Source organism: Melitaea cinxia, chromosome 10, assembly GCF_905220565.1.
Source record: "Melitaea cinxia chromosome 10, ilMelCinx1.1, whole genome shotgun sequence".
NCBI classification, from domain to species: Eukaryota; Metazoa; Arthropoda; class Insecta; order Lepidoptera; family Nymphalidae; genus Melitaea; species Melitaea cinxia.
The window spans coordinates 9,499,199-9,519,515 of record NC_059403.1 but is presented as its reverse complement, the minus strand read 5'-3'; the positions used below and the strand labels follow the sequence as shown (position 1 = coordinate 9,519,515).

Sequence of the window (20,317 nt, the reverse complement as noted above, 5' to 3'; positions counted from 1 at the left end):
CACGAATCTACGAAAGATATCTCAAGTGCTAATCTTTATCTATTAATGCATTAAAAATACACTACAATTTGTGATATGATTTTGTGATTCACTTTTTACATTTTACCAACAAAATTAATATAAAGAGTACATATTAAATATGAAATATATTATGTTCCTACGACTATCGATTTCGTTCGAAAATATTGTTTTGAACAGCCATATAATTTACTAGACAAATATTTCGAAAAGTGTTTTTTAAAATAATAATCCACATTTGTATTCAATTTTATAAAATGCTATTATATTTATAAATTCTATAAATAGGAATAAAATAAACGTAAAGCTTTGGATGTGTCGTATCTGTCATGTTCTGTCGCGATATTTTGTAACAAATTTTCGCGTGCGTGTGTTCGTAGGTTTACAATTTTATTTCAATAAATTTATTATATTTTATTACTATTTTTTAATTCTTCCTTAATTCTGTATAAAAAATTATTACACAAAGCTCTACTAAAAATTAATAAGACAAATCAATTACAAATACGAAATCTTCAGTATTTTGAACTTTATGTTACTTTTGTGCAGACTGCGGGTTTTTTCGCTTACAACTTTGCAAAGCATTATCTGAAAGACTGGTTTATCTAATCTGTAGGAAGTATATTAGGTTGGGGTAAAGGTTTCTTCGTATCTTATATAGAAATTAAAGGTAAGATTTTTACAAAATTTATTTACATTATTTATAAGATAAATTTACAATTTTGTTATAATGTATACAGTGCGTAGTAGTTTTGACAATCCTCTCTTTATGTTAACTTTACACTGCCTAGAGACTTCTGCAGATACTAATGGAAATCTGAGGATACAAGATCCGGCCTAAATGGTGAGTGCATTAAGACTTCTTAGTCAAACTCTCTCAATTTTTGTTGAGTTGCAAAACACGTATGTAATCGGGCGTGGTTGATGATAGACTGCTTCATTTCTGTTGATCAATTCTGACCGCTTATTATTAATGGTCTTGCTTCAGTCTCTTCAGCTGTTGACAGTAGAAATCCGAATCGATTGTTTTGCCCAGCGGTTAAAGCTCATAATGAATTATGTCCTTCCAATCCCACCATACACTCAACATCACGTTATTGCGTGTCAACCCCGTTTTCGCGATATCTGGTCTGTGCAGCTTAACCGACCTTTAACTATTATCGTTTACGTACATTTTTATCATAGGTTCGGTTTCGTCACCAGTGATCACTTTTCAAAAATGTTTCGATATCACTACGTTTTAAGAGAATCGCAAATGAATGCACGGTCCATTAGATTTCTTTCAGTAGTTATAATGAAACATCTTTTTCGGATTTTATCGCGGTTTCTTACGTTTTTTAAATACCCGACGTTTCGAATACTTTACACCAATCATCGTCACGAGAGGACTTCTTTCAGTGAGTCCATGTGGTACCCATTTATCGAGCTTATTTGTATTGCCAGTTTTTTTCAAATGGGTCAAAACTGTTATTGAATATATACTAGTTAAAATTCCAATGGTCTACCTATATCAGGGAAATTAGCCGTAGTATTCATAAGGAAGGACTACTGCAGCTAAATTACGGTTCAAAAATTCCATCCTTCGCTGAGCTCGGTTGTAAACGCCATATTTAAATATAGCTGGAAAAAGCGATGTTTCTAGAAGATATTAACTACGTGACGAAAACCTAAGAACTCCCCACGAATGCACGGTCCATTAGATTTCTTTCAGTAGTTATAATGAAACATCTTTTTCGGATTTTATCGCGGTTTCTTACGTTTTTTAAATACCCGACGTTTCGAATACTTTACACCAATCATGGTCACGAGAGGACTTCTTTCAGTGAGTCCATGTGGTACCCATTTATCGAGCTTATTTGTATTGCCAGTTTTTTTCAAATGGGTCAAAACTGTTATATGGCCAATTCTAAGATCTTCAGCTATATCGTAACTACTAAATGTCGATCTAGCTCCACTTTTTCAAACATGTCGTCACGTTTATCTGTAACTGGGTGACCAGAGCGAAATGCGTTTTTATGAAAAATATTCATGATTTTTTTTAGAATTTTTGTGATTTTCTTAGAATTGGAAACACGGTATGTTTCAGGAGAAATTTTTAGAACTTGGTTTTAACTTCGTTTATTTATAAAATTTGTCCTTAAAAAATAGTTTTTACAAAATTTTCTAGATATATTTTACAAAATTTTCTACATAGATATATTTTAGAACGTAATGTCATGGTTTGCCCCATCCTTAACCCCTTATACTTGAATAGCTATCTACTTAGTGGCATTACCAGTCGAGCAAAGCTTTATTACATGTCGAGCAACCCATTATTATATTTTATTCTTATTATAAAAATTATATAAAAAATCTTACTGATTATAAAATAATAACCATTGTCATTAAAAGTTAAACTAACATAAAAAATTTGTCATTAGCCTAAGAGCTTAGCATAATATGTATATGTATAGTTTTATCATCAATGTTTTTACGAATTAAGAAGTTGTCCTTCCTACCTTTGAAAATATATATAAAAAATCTAATAAAATTCGTGCACCCCAATCAAAACCAACTTTTGTGATGCGAAGAAGTTTTAAGAACTGTACTATTGAGACTTTTCAGCGTGACTTGAGCGGCCTTGACTGGAATATTGTTCTAAGCGCTCCAGCCGTAAGTGATAAACTTAATATTTTTATTTCTCTTCTAACTCAATTATTCGATATTCATGTCCATTTCCGTCCAGTTAAACTTAAAGATCTCCCTGCACCTTGGTTAACCGAAGATATTAAGGCACTTATGATTAAACGCAACTCATCCAAGTCGAAATTTAAGCTTAAGCCTACTGAAGATAATCTCTCTAGATACAAAAAGCTACGGAACCGATGCAATAGAATCTGTAGAGATGCACAACGCAATGTTATAAATAATTTCATACACAACAAAAGTACTTCTGATGGGAAGTTTCTGAACACTTTAGGGGCTAGGAGGCCACGTGATAATATTTGTAAAACAACTGATCTTGACACACTCAACAACTACTTCACCTCTGTTGATGTTTTGTTTGTTAGAACAAAATACTCTAGCTGAAATTTCTCTTCGGTCTAAAATAAATAATACTCCATTCCAAAGTATAAATAAATAAAATAAATAACTAGCTGACCTGGCGAATTTCTTACCGCCTTATTTGAATATAATAATTATAAATATCGAAATAAAATATAGCCCATCTTTCAAGTAGAATCAAACTGCACACGGTGTGCAAATTTGATTAAAATCGGTTAAGTAGTTTAGGAGTCCATCGCGGACAAACAACGTGACGCGTAGTTTATATAATTTATAACGATATTACAATCATTTTGCTAAAAGAAAACACTTAATATTACAGACTAGCTTATAGATTTAAAAGAAATTATCTATTACTGAAATACCATTTTTAGTTGAGGAAATATTTTGAATTCTTATACATATTTACACGAGGCATACATACACTACACTTGCCTCTTATCATCTAGGTTAAATACAACAAATGCAAATACTAGACATTGTTTTACGCAATTGATAACAACGTGCGTCACACTCATAAAGGTAAGTTACATGAAGTTTACCTTAAATTGTTTTAAAGAATAATATTTATACATTCTTAACGCTATTGTTATTAATTTAAAAAAGTGCAAAATCAACTTAATGAAGGCACCCAATAAAAGTATATCATTTATGCAAGTATCATAAGCCTTCCATGGTTTCGTATAATATTATAAGTAGGACCTTTATTCGATCAGCAAGAAAAAATATGAATAAAACTATTTAGACAACAGCGTACGCAATAATTAAATATTTCGTAGCCTAGACACAATATTCTACTATTGCGAGCTCCATCTTCGAAGTAAGGCCGAATCAAATGTCAGTGAAATATTAAACGATAGCTATATAAAATTTGTTGGTGTTTTGCACCTTTTAATAGTGACATACTCTCTTTTAAATCATACAATAATACAATAAATGATACTTTAACTACTACTGCTCTGGTCACGTTGATATTTAGTAAATTGAAGGAAAATTTGTTCCAAAGTCGTTTGAAGTATGCTGTAATCTTCTACGTCTAATTCTCTTTTCGCCTTCTCCATTATACCGAACATTCTAGACCATGGCACGCTGCGGTCCGGTAAGTAGTAAGTCAATGTGCTTTGATGCTCCTCCCTAAAATGTTTACGAATAATATAGTAATTATTCATGGTTGTATCATACACAAACTTTCGTTTATTCTTATTGAGAAAATAGTGACTCATCTCTGTCACTTAACTTACGATTAGTACGCCCTTTTCCAAAATAAATGGAAGTAAATCAAAACGTTTGGATGGCTAATAAATGGCTGGATGGCAATAATCAATTTGAAAAAAAAATAACATTTTAATTAAAGCGAGTGAAACAGAGCATGATAAGTTATTAAAGTTGCGAAAAAAAAAACGAACTTTTTATTTTTATTTAAGAGAAAGGTGGCAAACAAGTCTGAGCAAAAACGGTTACCGTAACCTGCTAAACCAAAAGTACCAAATTTAAATAACTAAAAGTACCAAAGTTAAGCATGAAACTTACACAAGCTTTACATTATTATATTGTAAAGCAACATAATTCTTGACTGCTTCAATCTTGTCGACACCTGAACTTGAATTTCCTGTATTGTTTTCATCCATTTTCAATTTTAGTGTCAAAGTAAATCCTGCAAAGCAAAAGTAAGGTAAAAGTAAAGTTAGAGTATTATAACAATAAAAGAAATATTTAAATATAAAACTTGCATAAAAACGTAGTAATTTTTAACATGATTACCCTTAACATCTAGGTAAGCAAAGGACTTAGTTAATCAGAAATAATTTATTAAGTAGGTAATAAAGTTTAAATAATTCAATATATTAACTTATTGGGTTTAAATTTTACCACTAAAATAATTATGGACTATCCTCTCGAAATCAATAGAATCCCTTGCTAAAATATTTAAAAAACCGTAGTTACTAAGGAAAATTATATTCCATAAATTTTATGTGTGAATTAAGAGCCCAAAAATATTCCGCTGCTGGGCAAAATCCTCTTTTACTTTGATGATAAATCAAGACTTATTTATTAGGTCTCAAATACAGCAGATGGGCGGATATAATAACTATGCATATGTGTACGGGTTTAACAATTTTTCAGAGGAATTCAGGATGTTTTCGAAGTGCAAGATCATTATAAAAAAAAGCCCAGTAGGTAAATGCCTCCATTTTCTTCTTCATTTTTTACTTGTACATATAGGTAGCGTCATTGAAATGTCATTTTATAGCGTCATCATAATTAACGTCATCGTGGTAAAACCATGACTTAATTATTAAAAACCATCAAATTTATAGATTTACAAAACAACCTTAAATATTTATCTAAATCGCTTTATAAAAATAGCAAAATAGGTACAACTGATATACTGATGTATTCTTAATGAAAAATTAGAGTTCTTGTATAAATATTTGGCTATTCTCTATAGTTTCGAACTTAGGTCATCTGCGTCTACTTAACGCATTCCATTGAAGTTCCTTACCTTCAGAGAATTTATTCTTGAGATGCTGTGGCGATCCGAGGCACTGGAAGCGGCCGTTGACCATAATGGTGAGGCGCGAGCACAGCGCCTCGCACTCCTCCATGCTGTGCGAAGTGAGCACGAAGGCGCGGCCGGCGCGGCGCGCGGCCCGCACGGCGCGCCACACCTGCCGCTTGGCGGCCGGGTCCACGCCCGTCGTCGGCTCGTCCACGAAGATGAGCCGCGTGCGCCCCAGCAGCGCCACCGCTGTGCTCAACTTGCGCTTGTTCCCTCCCGAGTATTGATACACCTGTGTATCGAACCAAATATTCGCTGTCCACGCAATTATAATTATAACGTTATATAAAGTATATAATGAAATGTAGTTCGTTTTTTGGTGGTTCGTTTATGTTAAATGGCTACCGTTGCCCATGGACATTTGCAACACTAAAGAAGTTGCGGTTGCGTTGACCAGAAGGCCCAGTTTCGCCGGAAAATAGCGACTTGGAAGGTTAGCTAAGAATAGTTCAAATTTGTAAGCATATTGTTCATCCAAAAAATTGTACAAATTAATTATTTTCATTTATGCACTTACCCTTTTATCAAGATGTTTAGTAAACCCTAAAGCATTGGCAAGTACTTCTGCGCGTAGCGATGAACTGCAGTCCTTTAAACCACGAAACCGTGAAAACAAATGAATTGTCTCTCGACCTGTCAGTTCTCCAAACACAGCGTCGAATTGTGGACAGTAACCTAAAACAAGCTTTACTTCTTAAAGACTATCAATAAGAAATAAATATTATACCATAATAAATAATCGCCTCATACAACTTATTAACTTTAGACTAAACGTTCAACCAAACTTTGTCTTACATTTTAAGATGTATGTAAAAACAACTTAACTTTTTAAATAGTATATCTATGTTGTGTCTACCTGTTTGAATCTGTAATTGATTACGTGTTTATGAGTTTAAAGTAAGAAAAACTGTAGATTCACCTAAGAAATAAAATAAACAAAAAAATCGAACAATAAAAAGTGCCCGTTTATTCTAAAAAATTAAATGTAATCATTTACCTATATTTTCATAAACTTTAGTAATGTTCTTTCTAACAGAATACCCGCTGACAAAAGCGTCCCCACTAGAAATCGTTTCGTCACCCATTAACATCTTGAAAGTCGTAGTTTTTCCGGCTCCGTTAATTCCAAGTAGACCGAAAACTTCTGCTTCACTTACAGCTGCAAGAAGATTTTATGGCGAAATCTTAATTAATGTGAATTTAAAACTATTTCAAAAAAAGGAGGAGATTCTCAATTCGAAAATATTTGAAGTGAAACTTCTTTAGGTGCATGAGGGTAATTTTTTTTATGGATAAAACGCCATAATAACAACATTAGCGTCACGAAGATGTGCAACGTTTTTAACGAACAACAGAGCCACCTAACGTGTACTATAGAAACGTGTACTATAGGTTGCTATATTAAATTTACTATAGGTTGTTATAGAAATTGCGGAATCGATTTACAGGGAAAACTGGGAAAGCTGAAACCGAAATAAATGAAAAATTCTAAGCGGCAGAAATTAGTGTACACATTTATGTTTACAATGTTTCAAAGGAGGTGGCCGAGTGTCACATCAAAAAGTACATCGAAAAGAAATCGAATGTTCATGTTACTATAGAGTGTTACTATAGATAAATAAGCAAATTAAAGTGGTGTCAAGGCAGACAAAAACAAATAAAAATGGATGTCTTAGCATCAGATTTATCATGAAAGAATTTTGGAAAATTTCGGAGGATACAAATAAATATCAGGCCCAGTAAGCGTTGGGGGTAAAAATAATATAAAAGATATTGCAAATGTTTTTAAAGAACACTTCACGGTGACATCACTCTTAGACTCTGCATCGGGTAGCAATAGAGACACTGTGTCCGGGAAATCTGTTCAGTTTCCTGGGCACGATGGCCTAAGTATAGAATATTTTAAATGTGCCGACGAGCATCTGCCTCGTATGCTTGCGATACTTTTTAATTCTAGTCTGGGACATACCTATTTACTATAAGCATTAAATGCGTATAATTTTAGTATCTGTCGTTAAAAATAAGACAGGCGACACATCTGACACGAGCAACTCGGTAGCCTATATCGCTTGCAACTACAGCTGTTAAAATACTTGACAGTTTGCTTAACGGCTACCTTGATGATGATGATGAATGATGAGCTCCTGTGGGAGAAGCTGAGATGCCGGCGGAATGTACCTAACTTTAAAACTTTGGTATAAGCACCAAAAAAATCAGGTTAGGTGGGCGAGTGCCGTGTCGGATGAGTATACCCTTACGTGTGGTGTGAGGCTGGGTAGACTTAGTTCCCCCACCCTTTTTAATCTCTACACTAATCAGCTGATTGAGGATCTCAGCAGCGTTCATGTAGGATGGCTATATCGATGGACAATGCGTCAATAATTTAAGCTACGCTGACGACATAGTGGTGCTGAGCTCATCAATCAGAGGGTTACGAAAATTATTAGAGATTTGCGAGTCGTATGCGAAGGCCCATGGCTTGGTGTACAATGCTAAGAAAAGTAAGATCTTCGTATTTAAGGCTGGTAAGCGATTGCCAGGTCATGTACCGACAATTACTTTAAACGGGTCAGCATTAAGTAGAGTCAACTAGGCCATATAATCACTGCTGAGTTGAATGATGATGACGATATTGCGAGAGAGCGTAGGGCGCTGGCGGTGAGAAGCGGTGGTTGTACCCATTTGATAATTCTGTTTATATTTAAAAGTGGCAGTCATGTGGCCCATTCAAAAGTTGAGTGACGTCTGAAGAGTACTTTTTGAAAAAACTCAAACTTAGTCACACAGTTTTAATGATAACTACTTAATATACAATTTTACTATTATTTACTATAAGTAGATAATTTGACTACTAAAATACACATTATAAAGGAGTCGAAGTAAATTGAAGTTGATTTTTTTTTTTAGAGCTTGAACAAAATTATTTTTATAAGACACTGTGGTGGCAAACGAGTGTAAGATCCCTATAATTTATGGTCTGAGTTTCTGTAATTGTAAAGCTAACGACCGTGACTCACAAAGATCGTAAAGCTATCGTTTCCGGTTGTTATTATAGACACCTTATAGCGATCCTAGCTCGTGTTAGAATTTTCATCAACCTGCGGTGATAGATTAAGCTCCCACCCTATATAGAAGAAGAAACCTTTACCTAACAGTTAGACTGTAAAGATTAAATCAGGAAATGAAGATTAGTATAGGACTCACTGAAAGAAATCTGATCTACTGCTAGATTGTCTTTGTAGTATTTGGTAAGTCCGCGCGCGACGAGCGCGACGTCTGAAGATTTTTCGTCTACGACCTGTGCGTGCTTAATTTCGTCCTCAACGTCCGAATCCAATGATTTTGTCAAGGGCGGGGATTTCTTTCGACGAATAAATAACTACAAAAATATAAATTGATGTATTGAAGGAAACAGTCTTTTTATTATGACAATTATTAATTATCTACAGATATGCGTATTTGCAAACGCTTTACGGTTCCTATTTTAAGCAAGCTTATTACAGGTGTTGTATTCTATATCTTATGTTACTTTCAAAATTTTCAAATTAACGTCGTAGCCTTTAATTATAGTTTAAAAGTATACGTGATAACATTTATAAGCAGTTTTTATTGCTTTTGATTATTTGACGAATAACAATATCGATGTTTAGTTAACGTCCAAAAAACTTGTTATAGTAAATAATTATACAAAACAAAATATATAGGCAGTGCTTATAACGAATTAGTAATATTGTTAGCGCCGCTTACCTTCTGAATCCAATTATATTCGATCATCATTAATAAGATCCAGAAAAACACACAGGATATAAGTGAACAGAGAATGTAACGCAATATACCAGGTTTTTCCCAAACAAAGAACGGGTTGTCGCTGACTGAAATGTACATAAATTAGTCAAAATATAAATGTATAATTTCTTTACAGGTGCACTAAAGTCTTCATAAAATAAAAAATAAAAAAATACCAATATTATATATTACAATAACATAAGTATAAAAGATTAGTTGTTGTAGCACTAAGGTTTATTAAAGACTTACTGCAACAATTATCTGAAAATTCATTGCACAATTGCTCCAGAGTGCAGTCTTCTAAATTTGGAAATATAGAAGACAAGTAATCGCAGGCTTCCAAACACGAGTGTATCCTTAATCCGACTTGATTCAGTTGTCTAAACAAAAATATAAAATTTAAGTTTTGTATACATTAATGAAAGTATTTATTTATTCTTTTGTTTTTATAACTGCATGTTAAACTTTAAAAATATCTACGTAATATATATTTCTATATACTACTACGAGGTCATCCATAAATTACACACGAATTTATCGACTTTTTTTACCTCTACACCCTTCCTTGTCACATTTATACCCAGTGCACGTCAGCTATTTTGCAATTTTACACCTATAAATTATTATTTATTAAATTGCTTTAACTTTTAATATTTATAATTCACAACTTCAGAACTAAATATTTACAGATAGCAATGGTATAAAATATATCAAATTAAAACATCAGATTTTATATTACACCAGGGTCGATAAATGTTTGAGATCAAAAAAATTAGATCAGGATGAAACCCATTAGAAAATTAAACAAAAATAATGGGAATAATAATTTACGGGCGGTATGAGGTCGGGTAGTGGAGAGGGGAGGGGGAGATTTTAAGGTTGAAAATGGTTTTGAAAATTGGGAAAATGTTAAATGGTAAAGTTGTAGGTAGTAAAAAGATCTAAAACTTTAACGTAACGTAACATGGAAATTTAAGTGCAAATTTTAATAAAGTTCTTACTATATATATTGTTCGAACTATCTGATTTTTTTACAAGCTTTTCTTGTAAATAAGAGTATGTAGTTTTTGAAAATAAAATCAAATTTTAGCCAGAACATCATTTTAGCAGGTACATCTATGTTTAAAAAAATAATGTTACTTGTTGATATGCAAATTGCGTTACATTTTTACAAGCGTTGTATTAAAAAAAATTCACACTAAGCAGTTAATGTAGACAATAAAAATGATAAACCCAAATACCTTGCCGACGATACTACGCTATAAAGTGGAAAGAAGGGCAGAATGTAGTCTAAAATATCTGCTGCCATTCCAGTGTTGATTGCAGGTGAGGATAGAGCTTCAACTATTTGAGCGCCAATTAAACCTAAGATAATTGAAACCTTTATTATACTTATAAATATTACATATATGAATAAATATATATTACGCCACTTATGGAATCGAACTGACAACGCCCGAAACAGAAAGCATTATCACTGTAAACTGGGCCAACGAGACAGTCAAGATAGTTTCTGCATTTTAATAGTGCGTAAAAAAAACCAGACTTTATTGTAACTAAAGCAACTTGTAATTCACATACCAAATATTACGTTAGTGAAGAATACTATAACAAATCCGAGAGCGGGGCCATTAAAAATGAGCGAAAATAAGTATTGTAGAGGTAACATCGCTGCTCCGTAAACCATTAAGCATAGATATAGATTTCCTGAAAGTAGTCGGATAAAAACACATGAAACAATTCAAATAAACATTTATATTAAAAACAATCATAGTATGAGGTTTGTTTGAAAAATCAAAAGATTCGAAACTAAGATTTTGGTTACCTAGTTCAGTAACGGTTGACAATCCTATAACACCAAAAGCGGCACAGGAAATCAGAATAGTAAGGCAGGTGATCATAAACCAAATCCAGTCAAAGCAGGCCGCCGCGCCCCACATGAGCGCCGGCTGCATGCCCGCCGCCCGCTGAAGCAGCTTCGCACGAGAAACTCTCTCCTAGTGAAATGTTAACGCTTACAATGTTTTCGTTGTAGCCTATATAAATATTTTATTACATAGGTATATGTATTTATTACATAGGTATATGTATTTATTACATATACTAGCTGACTCGGCAAACGTTGTCTTGCCGCTAAACGCTATTTAAAAATAAGGGCTGATGGTAGAAAAGTGAAAATTTAGGGTTATATATATTTTTCAACGCCAAATCATAATAAAATAAAGAATAAATAATTTATCTAAAAATTAAAAAAAAACAAGGTCGGACATTTAGGAGGATGAAAAATAGATGTTGTTCGATTCTCAGACCTACTCAATATGCACACAAAATTTCATGAGAATCGGTCAAGCCGTTTCGGAGGAGTTTAACTTTTACTTTTCTGTCTGTCTGTTTGTTCTGGCTAATCTCTGAAACGGCTAGACCGATTTTTGACAAGACTTTCACTGGATAGCTGATAAGGAGTAACTTGGCTACTTTTATTTTAGAAATTTATTTATTTTGTAACTCTGGGAACTGAACAATATTTTTTTTTTTAGTTTCCACGCGGACGAAGTCTCGGGCACAGCTAGTATATATATTAGGATCATTGGTGATATTAAGTAGGGAATATATCCACCAATCCGCAGTAGAGCAGCGTAGTTTATTAAGCGTCATACCTTCTCTCACATGGAGAAAGTAGTTTATCCCAGCTGTGGGATGTTATGGTCTAAATCCACAGGTTGCGAATAGAAATATCTGACAGATTTTAGTTTGTAGTAAAGAGTTTTATATAAAAAATCACTACACAAAGAGCCGAGTGCTTCTTATAAATCATTTCACATTAGTAACTAACAATGTTCAAAATGACCAATATGTTTAAACATTTAAAACCATAACTTAAACGGACAATAAGTGAAACTTATATATGTAATTGTACCTTAATATAGAACATAATGAAAACAGCACTGATGATAGCAAGACTGTTGCCGATGCTAGCTGCAATTTGCAAAGCTAACAATGATAACAACATATGTTGATTGCTCTGAAACAATTAGTTCATTACGTTAAATAATATACTAAACTATTAACGAATGGTGTAAAATAAAAACTTACATTGTCACTATAATTAACTTCCAAAGGATGGTTAAACACATTAATAGTGGCTTCAGGGTTGAGACTTTTAAGTATAGCGGAGTGCAATGTAGCCAGAGATGTGGCCACGTCGTGGTAGCCAAAGTTACTAAACCAAGCCGTAGCTGCGTCGTCGTCGAGTGTCGCACCAATCAGGAATCTTCCACGGAGTTCACCCCACTGTAGAGGATTAGCCATCTACAAAAGAATTTGATAAATTAATCTATGATTTAATATAACTATTGCAGTGACTTTCACAAGTCAATATGTAAAGAAATTCTATATAAAAAAAACTATATCTGACTCTGTCATATATTATGAAGATATGCTGAACCAAAAATGTATTGTTCTTACTGTACAAGTACTTATTTGTAGTTATTTAAATAAAGCAGCGTTACCAACCCTTTTCAAGTAATAATCATCGACATTGTGGCCCTCAACTACCGTCACCGACATAGAATCAATGTTCGAGCTGTTATATAAATTCTTATAACCCTCTTTTACTGAGGCGCCAAACGATGACGAGTTTGTACCATTATAACTTAAAAATGTCTCGGTGGCAACATAACTGAAACAAATACATACACAGTCACAGTGAAGATATTATTAAGCATGATTTTAATCAATAGTACTATCTTTAACAGTAACTTTTTTGATAAGCTCGTACACTACAGTAACTTTCGTATTTAAAATTTAATCTCGGATCCAAAAAATATTGTTTAATCTTGTAGTAAATTCGTCGGTAATAAACAAAATTAAAAATTAGGTGGTTGTATGGCTACAATGGGTTAGAATTTAGGGATAACAAAGTTCTGGCTTAAATATACATACGCCGGGGATCGGCAGCAGCGTTTTGGGTGCGACAAAGTCAGCCCTGCGGTCACCAACCCGCTTAACCAGCGTGGTGACTATGGGCATTACAACGTTGGTATGGGATACTTTAACGCTATATTGGGAGTGCACAAACAAAGCACGACACACCAAACACTACGACAACATGACGAACCGAAAATTCGGCCAATCGGATTTTAGCAAAGGAATCACAGGGGGACAGATACTTGTCAACTTTCTCAAGTCGAAGAGGCTCTTTTTGATGAATTTTTTTCCGAGATGAAGCCCAAAAGCAGATGAACATGACAAAGCCCAGATACTGTAACGAGGAATGAGATAGATTTCATCATGGCGGATAAAAGAAACATATTCAAAGATGTCTCAGTAGTAAATAGATTTAAGACCTCCGTTACAACTGACCTCCAAACTTTGACGAAACTTTTAACGCCGTTATCTACTGAAGAACCACGCTGGAGAGTTGGTCCAGGAGTGTTGTGGTGCTGTTCTTCAAGAGAGCACTATATGTCACTCTTAAAGAATTACAGATCGATCTCACTTCTGACTTCTGACCCAGTATAAGCTGTTTTCGAGGGTTGTTACGAATCGTCTTATCACAAGACAAATCGTCAAGACGAATTCCAACCATCGGAACAGGTCGGCTTTCAAAATGGCTAAAGTACCGTAGACCACATCCATACTGTTCGGCAGGTTATGTAAAGAACTGAAGAATACAATCAGCCGCTGTGTATGGTATTTGTGGACTACGAGAAAGCCTTCGACTCTGTCGAGATCTGGGCGGTCTTAGATTCTCTGTAGAGATGTCATATCGACTGGCGATATATTTAAGTACGAAGGTATATGTACGACATCGCGGGGTAGTAATTTTTTTATAAAAGTAAATGTCTCAAGTTCTTAGCCACATACTCAGATAAAAAATTGTGCCAGTTTTTATGTTAGACCTTTAGCAAAACAAGTGCAAAAAGCGCATTAAAATTACGCAATAGTTTTCGCGTGATGCGCGGACAAATATACAAACTGATTACAGACAAAAATTCTTAAAATAATATTTTTGGCGTATTTTTGCCCAATGAAAACCATTCATACATTTTCTCATATGTACAGAAATAACACAGATAAGATCATTCGTTTCAATTTTGTCACATTGTTTTTCCTAATACTTTTTTTAAAATATAACTACTACTACCTACTATCTGATAATAAGCAATTACCGCATTTCTAAATATGTTTTAAAATATTAATATTTTTTTTAATAAACGCTTCACACTCAACGACCCCAGTAGGATTTCTCCCATGTCGGGGGTCCGGAAACATACAATACACAAGCACAAACGCCAAGACCACGACAAACATCTGTATGGCCAATACGAATGTTTTTCATGTGCATTGTTGGAACCCGCGACTGCTAGCGCAAAAGCCAGTGCTGTGACTGCTTAGTATATTTTAGATACTTAGCACTATTTTACATTCAAGTTGAATTTTATTCAGGTTTCTTTTATACAAATAATTGATGATATGTATGTATGTATGTATGTATATGTGTATGTATGTATGGAAGGTTGTATCTGTTTATGTATGTTTATATTTTTATGGTATATATATATATATATATATATATATATATATATATATGTGTGTGTATTTATTTGCTCATGTATATACTAAGCCACGTAACGTTACTTTATATTTCCTCCCTTTTTTTTCTTCTTTATCTGAATTTTTACTAATACCCGATTTTGCACACCTACAAACGTATTAATAAATAAATAAATAAGATATATATGTATATAATATGTAAGATATATATGTATAATATGTATATAATTTGTATATAATATCTTACGGTCTTACTTATAAAAATCTCGCTAAGCAATACTTAGCCACCGCTTAGTTAAACCGCTCTTAAGCTACAAATTCATGTTTAACTTTTGTTTACTTATAAACGTTGATTAGCTGTTACTTAGTTCAGAAACAAACAAAGAATGATAATTTTTTTTTCTAACAAACACACGCAAGTAAGTAGATCAAACGTCACAATATAACAGCTGATTTATGTGAAATCCGCCATCTTGCCGCTTAGCAGGAGTTAAACTATGCCTCGGCAGTGTTTAAATTTGACGGCTATTTAAACACTACTTAACGACTTCTTAACGCTAAATAGTGTTTATAAGTGAGGTTTTTGCTAATCCGTTGCTAAGCAATTGATTAAAAATTAAGAAACGTTTATAAGTAAGACCGTTAGTGATTACTTATCGTTTAAAAAATGTGAACGGACAGAGTTCGCTAGTTGAATTAATTATTCCAGCCTATTGTAGTCCACTGCTGGACATAGGCCTCCACAAGTTCGCGCCGAAAATGCGTGAACTCATGTGTGTTGCCCATAGTCACCACGCTGGGCAGGCGGGTTGGTGACCGCAGTGTTGGCTTTGTTAGGTGTACTCTTTTTATTGAAATGTCATAAGTTCCAATATTTATGTGTTTAAATGCAGTAATTTTTGGATTAAACACGAGTAATTTTTGAAGTGTATGACAGTTAAATCAATGGTCAGTAATAGTTTGATCCGGTTCAAAGCACATATTTGTATTTGAAAAAAAAAATATTTACTGGTCAACTTGATTGTCATTCCTTTTTATTCAATAAGTATTTCGAATACTAGAGGTTATAAAATACATACTTCAATCATTATCCTGGCAATCGCAGAACCTAAGACGCTGCTGCCCGTCTTCGTTGAGTCGAGTTGAATTAATTATGACTAAACAAATAAAGAACATACATACCCTTCTGTAAGAGTGAGTGGTCTCGAAATCACAATTGCCCGATTTGAAACTATGTAATACAATATAGCCAAACTAATATTTATTTGAATGATGGGCACTAAGACTTGTAAAAACATAAGTCCCCATGAACGGCTCCATACCAAAAACAGTTTTAGCCATACTGCACTGACATGTAACCACAACAAACGATAACCGGTTGCACTGTCATCGCTTTTGTCTACTGCAAATGAAATCAAAATTATTTAATTACATTATTAACCCCCGTAACCCCCTCCCCCCTATAACTTAGGAGTATATTGGCCGATTCTCAGACCTACCCGATATGCTCACAAAATTTGATAAAAATCGGTCCAGCCGTTTCGGAGGAGCATGATAACTAACATTGTGACACGAGTATTTTATATATAGGTATATAAATAAATAAATAAAATAAAATAAAAATAAAAATAAAAAACAAAAAAGCCTTTTATTTCTTCCAGAAGTTAAGTACAAGTTAAGTTGTTTTTTTTTTTTTTTTATATATATCTACAATATATATATAAGGTATAATATTTATATTTAAGTGTACGTAATTAAGGAGCGTGAAATAGTTTGGAATCCTGAGCAATTTTTTAAATCTTAGGTAATACAATACTCACATGATTGTAAAGATAAGTCATCTACACTGCTACATCTTTCCTCTGATACATCAGCTGTTACAGTCGTATCCTCAGATATCGAATGAGCTTCAACATCAGAGCCTACCCTGTAAAACAAGTAAAAAAAAATCAATACTTTGCAAAGATTAGTAATTTAGTAAGGAAACCTTTGAAGATCATCAAATTTAGTGTACTGGATGACTTTGTAGCCCGACTTACACTAGACGATCTGTAGACATTAGAACGGTAGCATGTGAATCGCAATTCTCTTGAAGCGTATAGAATGAATGCTATATAATTATACTGCCCGCACGATTCATAAGTGCCATCAATCCAAAATAAATTGTCCAGTAAGGACTGGTTACTTTCTCAACTCGATCTATTTTTTCAAATTTTTGTGGCAAGTTACTACATATAACGTTTCATTCAAATATGAACTACAAATAATTGTGTTATTTGTAGTTCATATTTGAATGAAATTAAAATTTACTTGCAAACGAAAAAAATTAACAAACATACTAGTCGTAACTACGATTTTCGAGGGTTTCCCTGTACAATTCAACCGTACTCAATTCGACCGTATATATATATATTGAATTGACTAACCTCCACCTTTGCTGAAGTCAGTTAAAAAGTGTTAGCGATTCCTTAAGACAAAAGTCTAGCAATTACTTAACACATCTACTGGCGTTGTCGACCGACTGCATCATTATTTAAAATCTATTGCTTTTTGTAATCGCTAGTGAATATTAACTATGAACGTAGCAAAATAGCTGAATTTTGTACCCAATTTGGAGTTACATAGATTTAATGAAAATCAAGTTCATATTTTTAAGAATAGCTTAAAATAATATTTTACACAACAAAAAAAAAACATCTTACGACATGAACACATCTTCAAGCGTAGTAGCGACTAAACCGTAGTTCTTGAATTGTATAATATCTGCTTTGCTTTCTAGATCAATAAGCATGTCTTCAAATACGTGGGAGTAATTATTTGGCAAATTATAGGTTACTTCTATTCCTAAAATGACATACAACATTAGAATAATTAAACTATGCCGTAATATAAAATAAATATAAGTGACTATAATAAGTGATACTGCACAACTAAATAGATATTCCAAAGATCAACGCGAAATTAATGCAATAGTTTAAGACTCAAAGCAATTGACTCAACAGCTAGTCGCAGATTCGATTACGCACATAACAAATATTTACAAAAGTAAAAACTTTGAGAGTATGTTTTATGTTTTTTTTTTCTTAACTTACCTGAGGCCCATAAGATTTCATTTTACTCTAGTTGGGTTAGAGAGAGCTGTTTAATGATAATTTACTTATATTTTAAATACCTACATTACATTACACAGTATTTAACATTTTACTTGTTTATTAATAAGATATTTCAAGTGGGCTCAAAGATTGTTTTTGTCACACTTAGTCATACATTATCGATCTTATGATAAGTGTAAGAGAGTCGCCACAAATGCATATGATTTAGATATGTGTGAGTAATACCGACTAATTTAGTATTTCCACCTAACAGTTGAATCCTAAACCGAAAGAGAAAAAATTATATCTAAGAAAATACTAGAAATATAAATATATATTTTAACATTCTTCATCATTACAGCCTATACAGTCCACTGCTGGACATAGGCCTCCACAAGTTCACGTCAAAAATAACGTGAACTCATGTGTTTTGCCCACGCTGGGCAGGCGGGTTGGTGACCGCAGTACTGGCTTTGTTGCACCGAAGACGCTGCTGCCCGTCTTCGGCCTGTGTATTTCAAAGCCAGGAGTTAGATGGCTATCCCGCCACCGGTCGGCTTCTTAAGTTCCAAGATGGTAGCGGAACTGTGTTATCCCTTAGTCGCCTCTTACGACACCCACGGGAAGAGAGGGAGTGGCTATATTCTTTAGTACCGTAGCCACACAGTACATTTTAACATTCTTAATTTTCAAAAATATTATTTACCATGATCCTCTTTTACCACTGTGCCTGGTATATATTTATTGATGACGGCAGTACAAACATCTATTTGGAAGTCTGTGTTTTTAACAAATACAAGAGTATATCCAACACCATAGTGTTGTTTCAAGAAATAAGGAGAACCAACACACTGCAAGCGACCGCTTGACATAATCGCCACTCGATCACCAAGATAGTCCGCCTCATCCATGAAATGCGTCGTTAGGATTATTGAGCGACCTTAAAAAATAGTCCATAATTACTATATATACTTTCGAGATAAATATATACAAATATATATAGGTATCTCTATTTCCATTATCGTCTTCAATCATCTTCATGTCATAAAATGTAGATGAGAATAGGTACCTAAATATATCCTGATATACCACTTTTTAACTCATGACGGGAAAAACCTATTCTTTATGATATGGATTCTATGATACCTTTTTTTTCTCTCTGTAGAAGATCCCAGAGAGCTCTTCGCGAGGAGGGGTCCATGCCGGAGGTGGGCTCGTCGAGCAATACGACACGTGCGCCGCCGCTCAGTGCGATACCCACGCACAATCGCCTCTTCTGACCACCGGACAAGCCTCGCGCCATGTAATGTCTCTAAATATTAAAAAAATTGCTACACACTATCAAGGTTTTCTTTTATTGAAATGACACGACAAACAGCTTGATAAATAGATGTTTTATTATAAGCGTTATAAACAATATAACACTTAAAATTAATTTACTTTAAATTACTTTGTAGGGGTTGTTCATAAAGCTTTAACAGCGTTATCTCTTGAAAGTATATTTTTAAAATATATATATATATATATAGTTGCTATCGACCATTACCTTCTCCTGCATCTCTAATTTGTCGATTAGCTTGTCTATTTCTTCATCCAGTTCTCGCCCCGAAAATCCTTTAAGTCTGGCAAAGAACTCCAAGTGTTCTCGCACCGTGAGTTCATTGAATAATACATTGTGTTGTGAACAGAGGCCGATGTGAGCACGAGCGCGAGGCATCTGTGTGGTCATATTGTACCCTGCCACCCATATGCTACCCCGTGTTACTTCCACGTTACCTAAGCAATCACAATTGTAAAGTAACTTCTTTTATGTTAATAAATTAATTCCATATCGAATGAATACTTATTGCATATAAAGATTCTAATATAATACCTGTTAACATGGCAATCGTAGTAGATTTTCCTGCTCCATTGTGTCCTAAAAGGACAGTTATTTGATCATCATATATATTCAAGCTCATATTATTAACAGCTATATTTTTTCCGTAAACTTTCGTTAAATTCTAGAAAAAAATAATTAAATCAATTTTAATCAAATTTGAAAGTATTACATATTTAAACATGTACCCACATCAAGTACTGTACTCACCGACATTTTTACTCCGATTTCTAGCTCCGTGGGATCCTTTTCTTTAATAGCATCGTCAACATTTGGTACGTGATCAAAATCGCCGTCTAAAATAGGAGTTCATGCCTTACTTAAAAGTTTATTTAGAAAATAAAACGCATTCCATATATCTATTTGAACGTTTTTTTTGCT

General features: G+C 33.8%; 1 protein-coding gene across 1 annotated transcript in view; it reads right to left on the bottom strand.

The window, feature by feature from the left end:
- Positions 1 to 3,926: 3,926 nt before the first annotated feature.
- The window catches only part of LOC123656986 (phospholipid-transporting ATPase ABCA3-like), a 28,030-nt gene continuing 11,639 nt past the window's right edge, over positions 3,927 to 20,317 (bottom strand). The window contains exons 10-31 of the mRNA XM_045592592.1: positions 20,147 to 20,232; positions 19,931 to 20,060; positions 19,604 to 19,833; positions 19,204 to 19,369; positions 18,764 to 18,997; positions 17,668 to 17,809; positions 16,777 to 16,892; positions 16,148 to 16,364; positions 12,923 to 13,088; positions 12,503 to 12,718; positions 12,327 to 12,431; positions 11,235 to 11,406; positions 10,991 to 11,116; positions 10,651 to 10,774; positions 9,659 to 9,789; positions 9,371 to 9,495; positions 8,828 to 9,002; positions 6,621 to 6,782; positions 6,141 to 6,298; positions 5,567 to 5,855; positions 4,594 to 4,717; positions 3,927 to 4,197 (exon numbers count right to left, since the gene is read on the bottom strand). Of these exons, the coding sequence (XP_045448548.1) occupies positions 4,008 to 4,197; positions 4,594 to 4,717; positions 5,567 to 5,855; positions 6,141 to 6,298; positions 6,621 to 6,782; positions 8,828 to 9,002; positions 9,371 to 9,495; positions 9,659 to 9,789; positions 10,651 to 10,774; positions 10,991 to 11,116; positions 11,235 to 11,406; positions 12,327 to 12,431; positions 12,503 to 12,718; positions 12,923 to 13,088; positions 16,148 to 16,364; positions 16,777 to 16,892; positions 17,668 to 17,809; positions 18,764 to 18,997; positions 19,204 to 19,369; positions 19,604 to 19,833; positions 19,931 to 20,060; positions 20,147 to 20,232 (3,584 nt within the window). The 3' untranslated portion in view covers positions 3,927 to 4,007. The remainder of the gene's footprint in view (positions 4,198 to 4,593; positions 4,718 to 5,566; positions 5,856 to 6,140; positions 6,299 to 6,620; positions 6,783 to 8,827; positions 9,003 to 9,370; positions 9,496 to 9,658; positions 9,790 to 10,650; positions 10,775 to 10,990; positions 11,117 to 11,234; positions 11,407 to 12,326; positions 12,432 to 12,502; positions 12,719 to 12,922; positions 13,089 to 16,147; positions 16,365 to 16,776; positions 16,893 to 17,667; positions 17,810 to 18,763; positions 18,998 to 19,203; positions 19,370 to 19,603; positions 19,834 to 19,930; positions 20,061 to 20,146; positions 20,233 to 20,317) is intronic.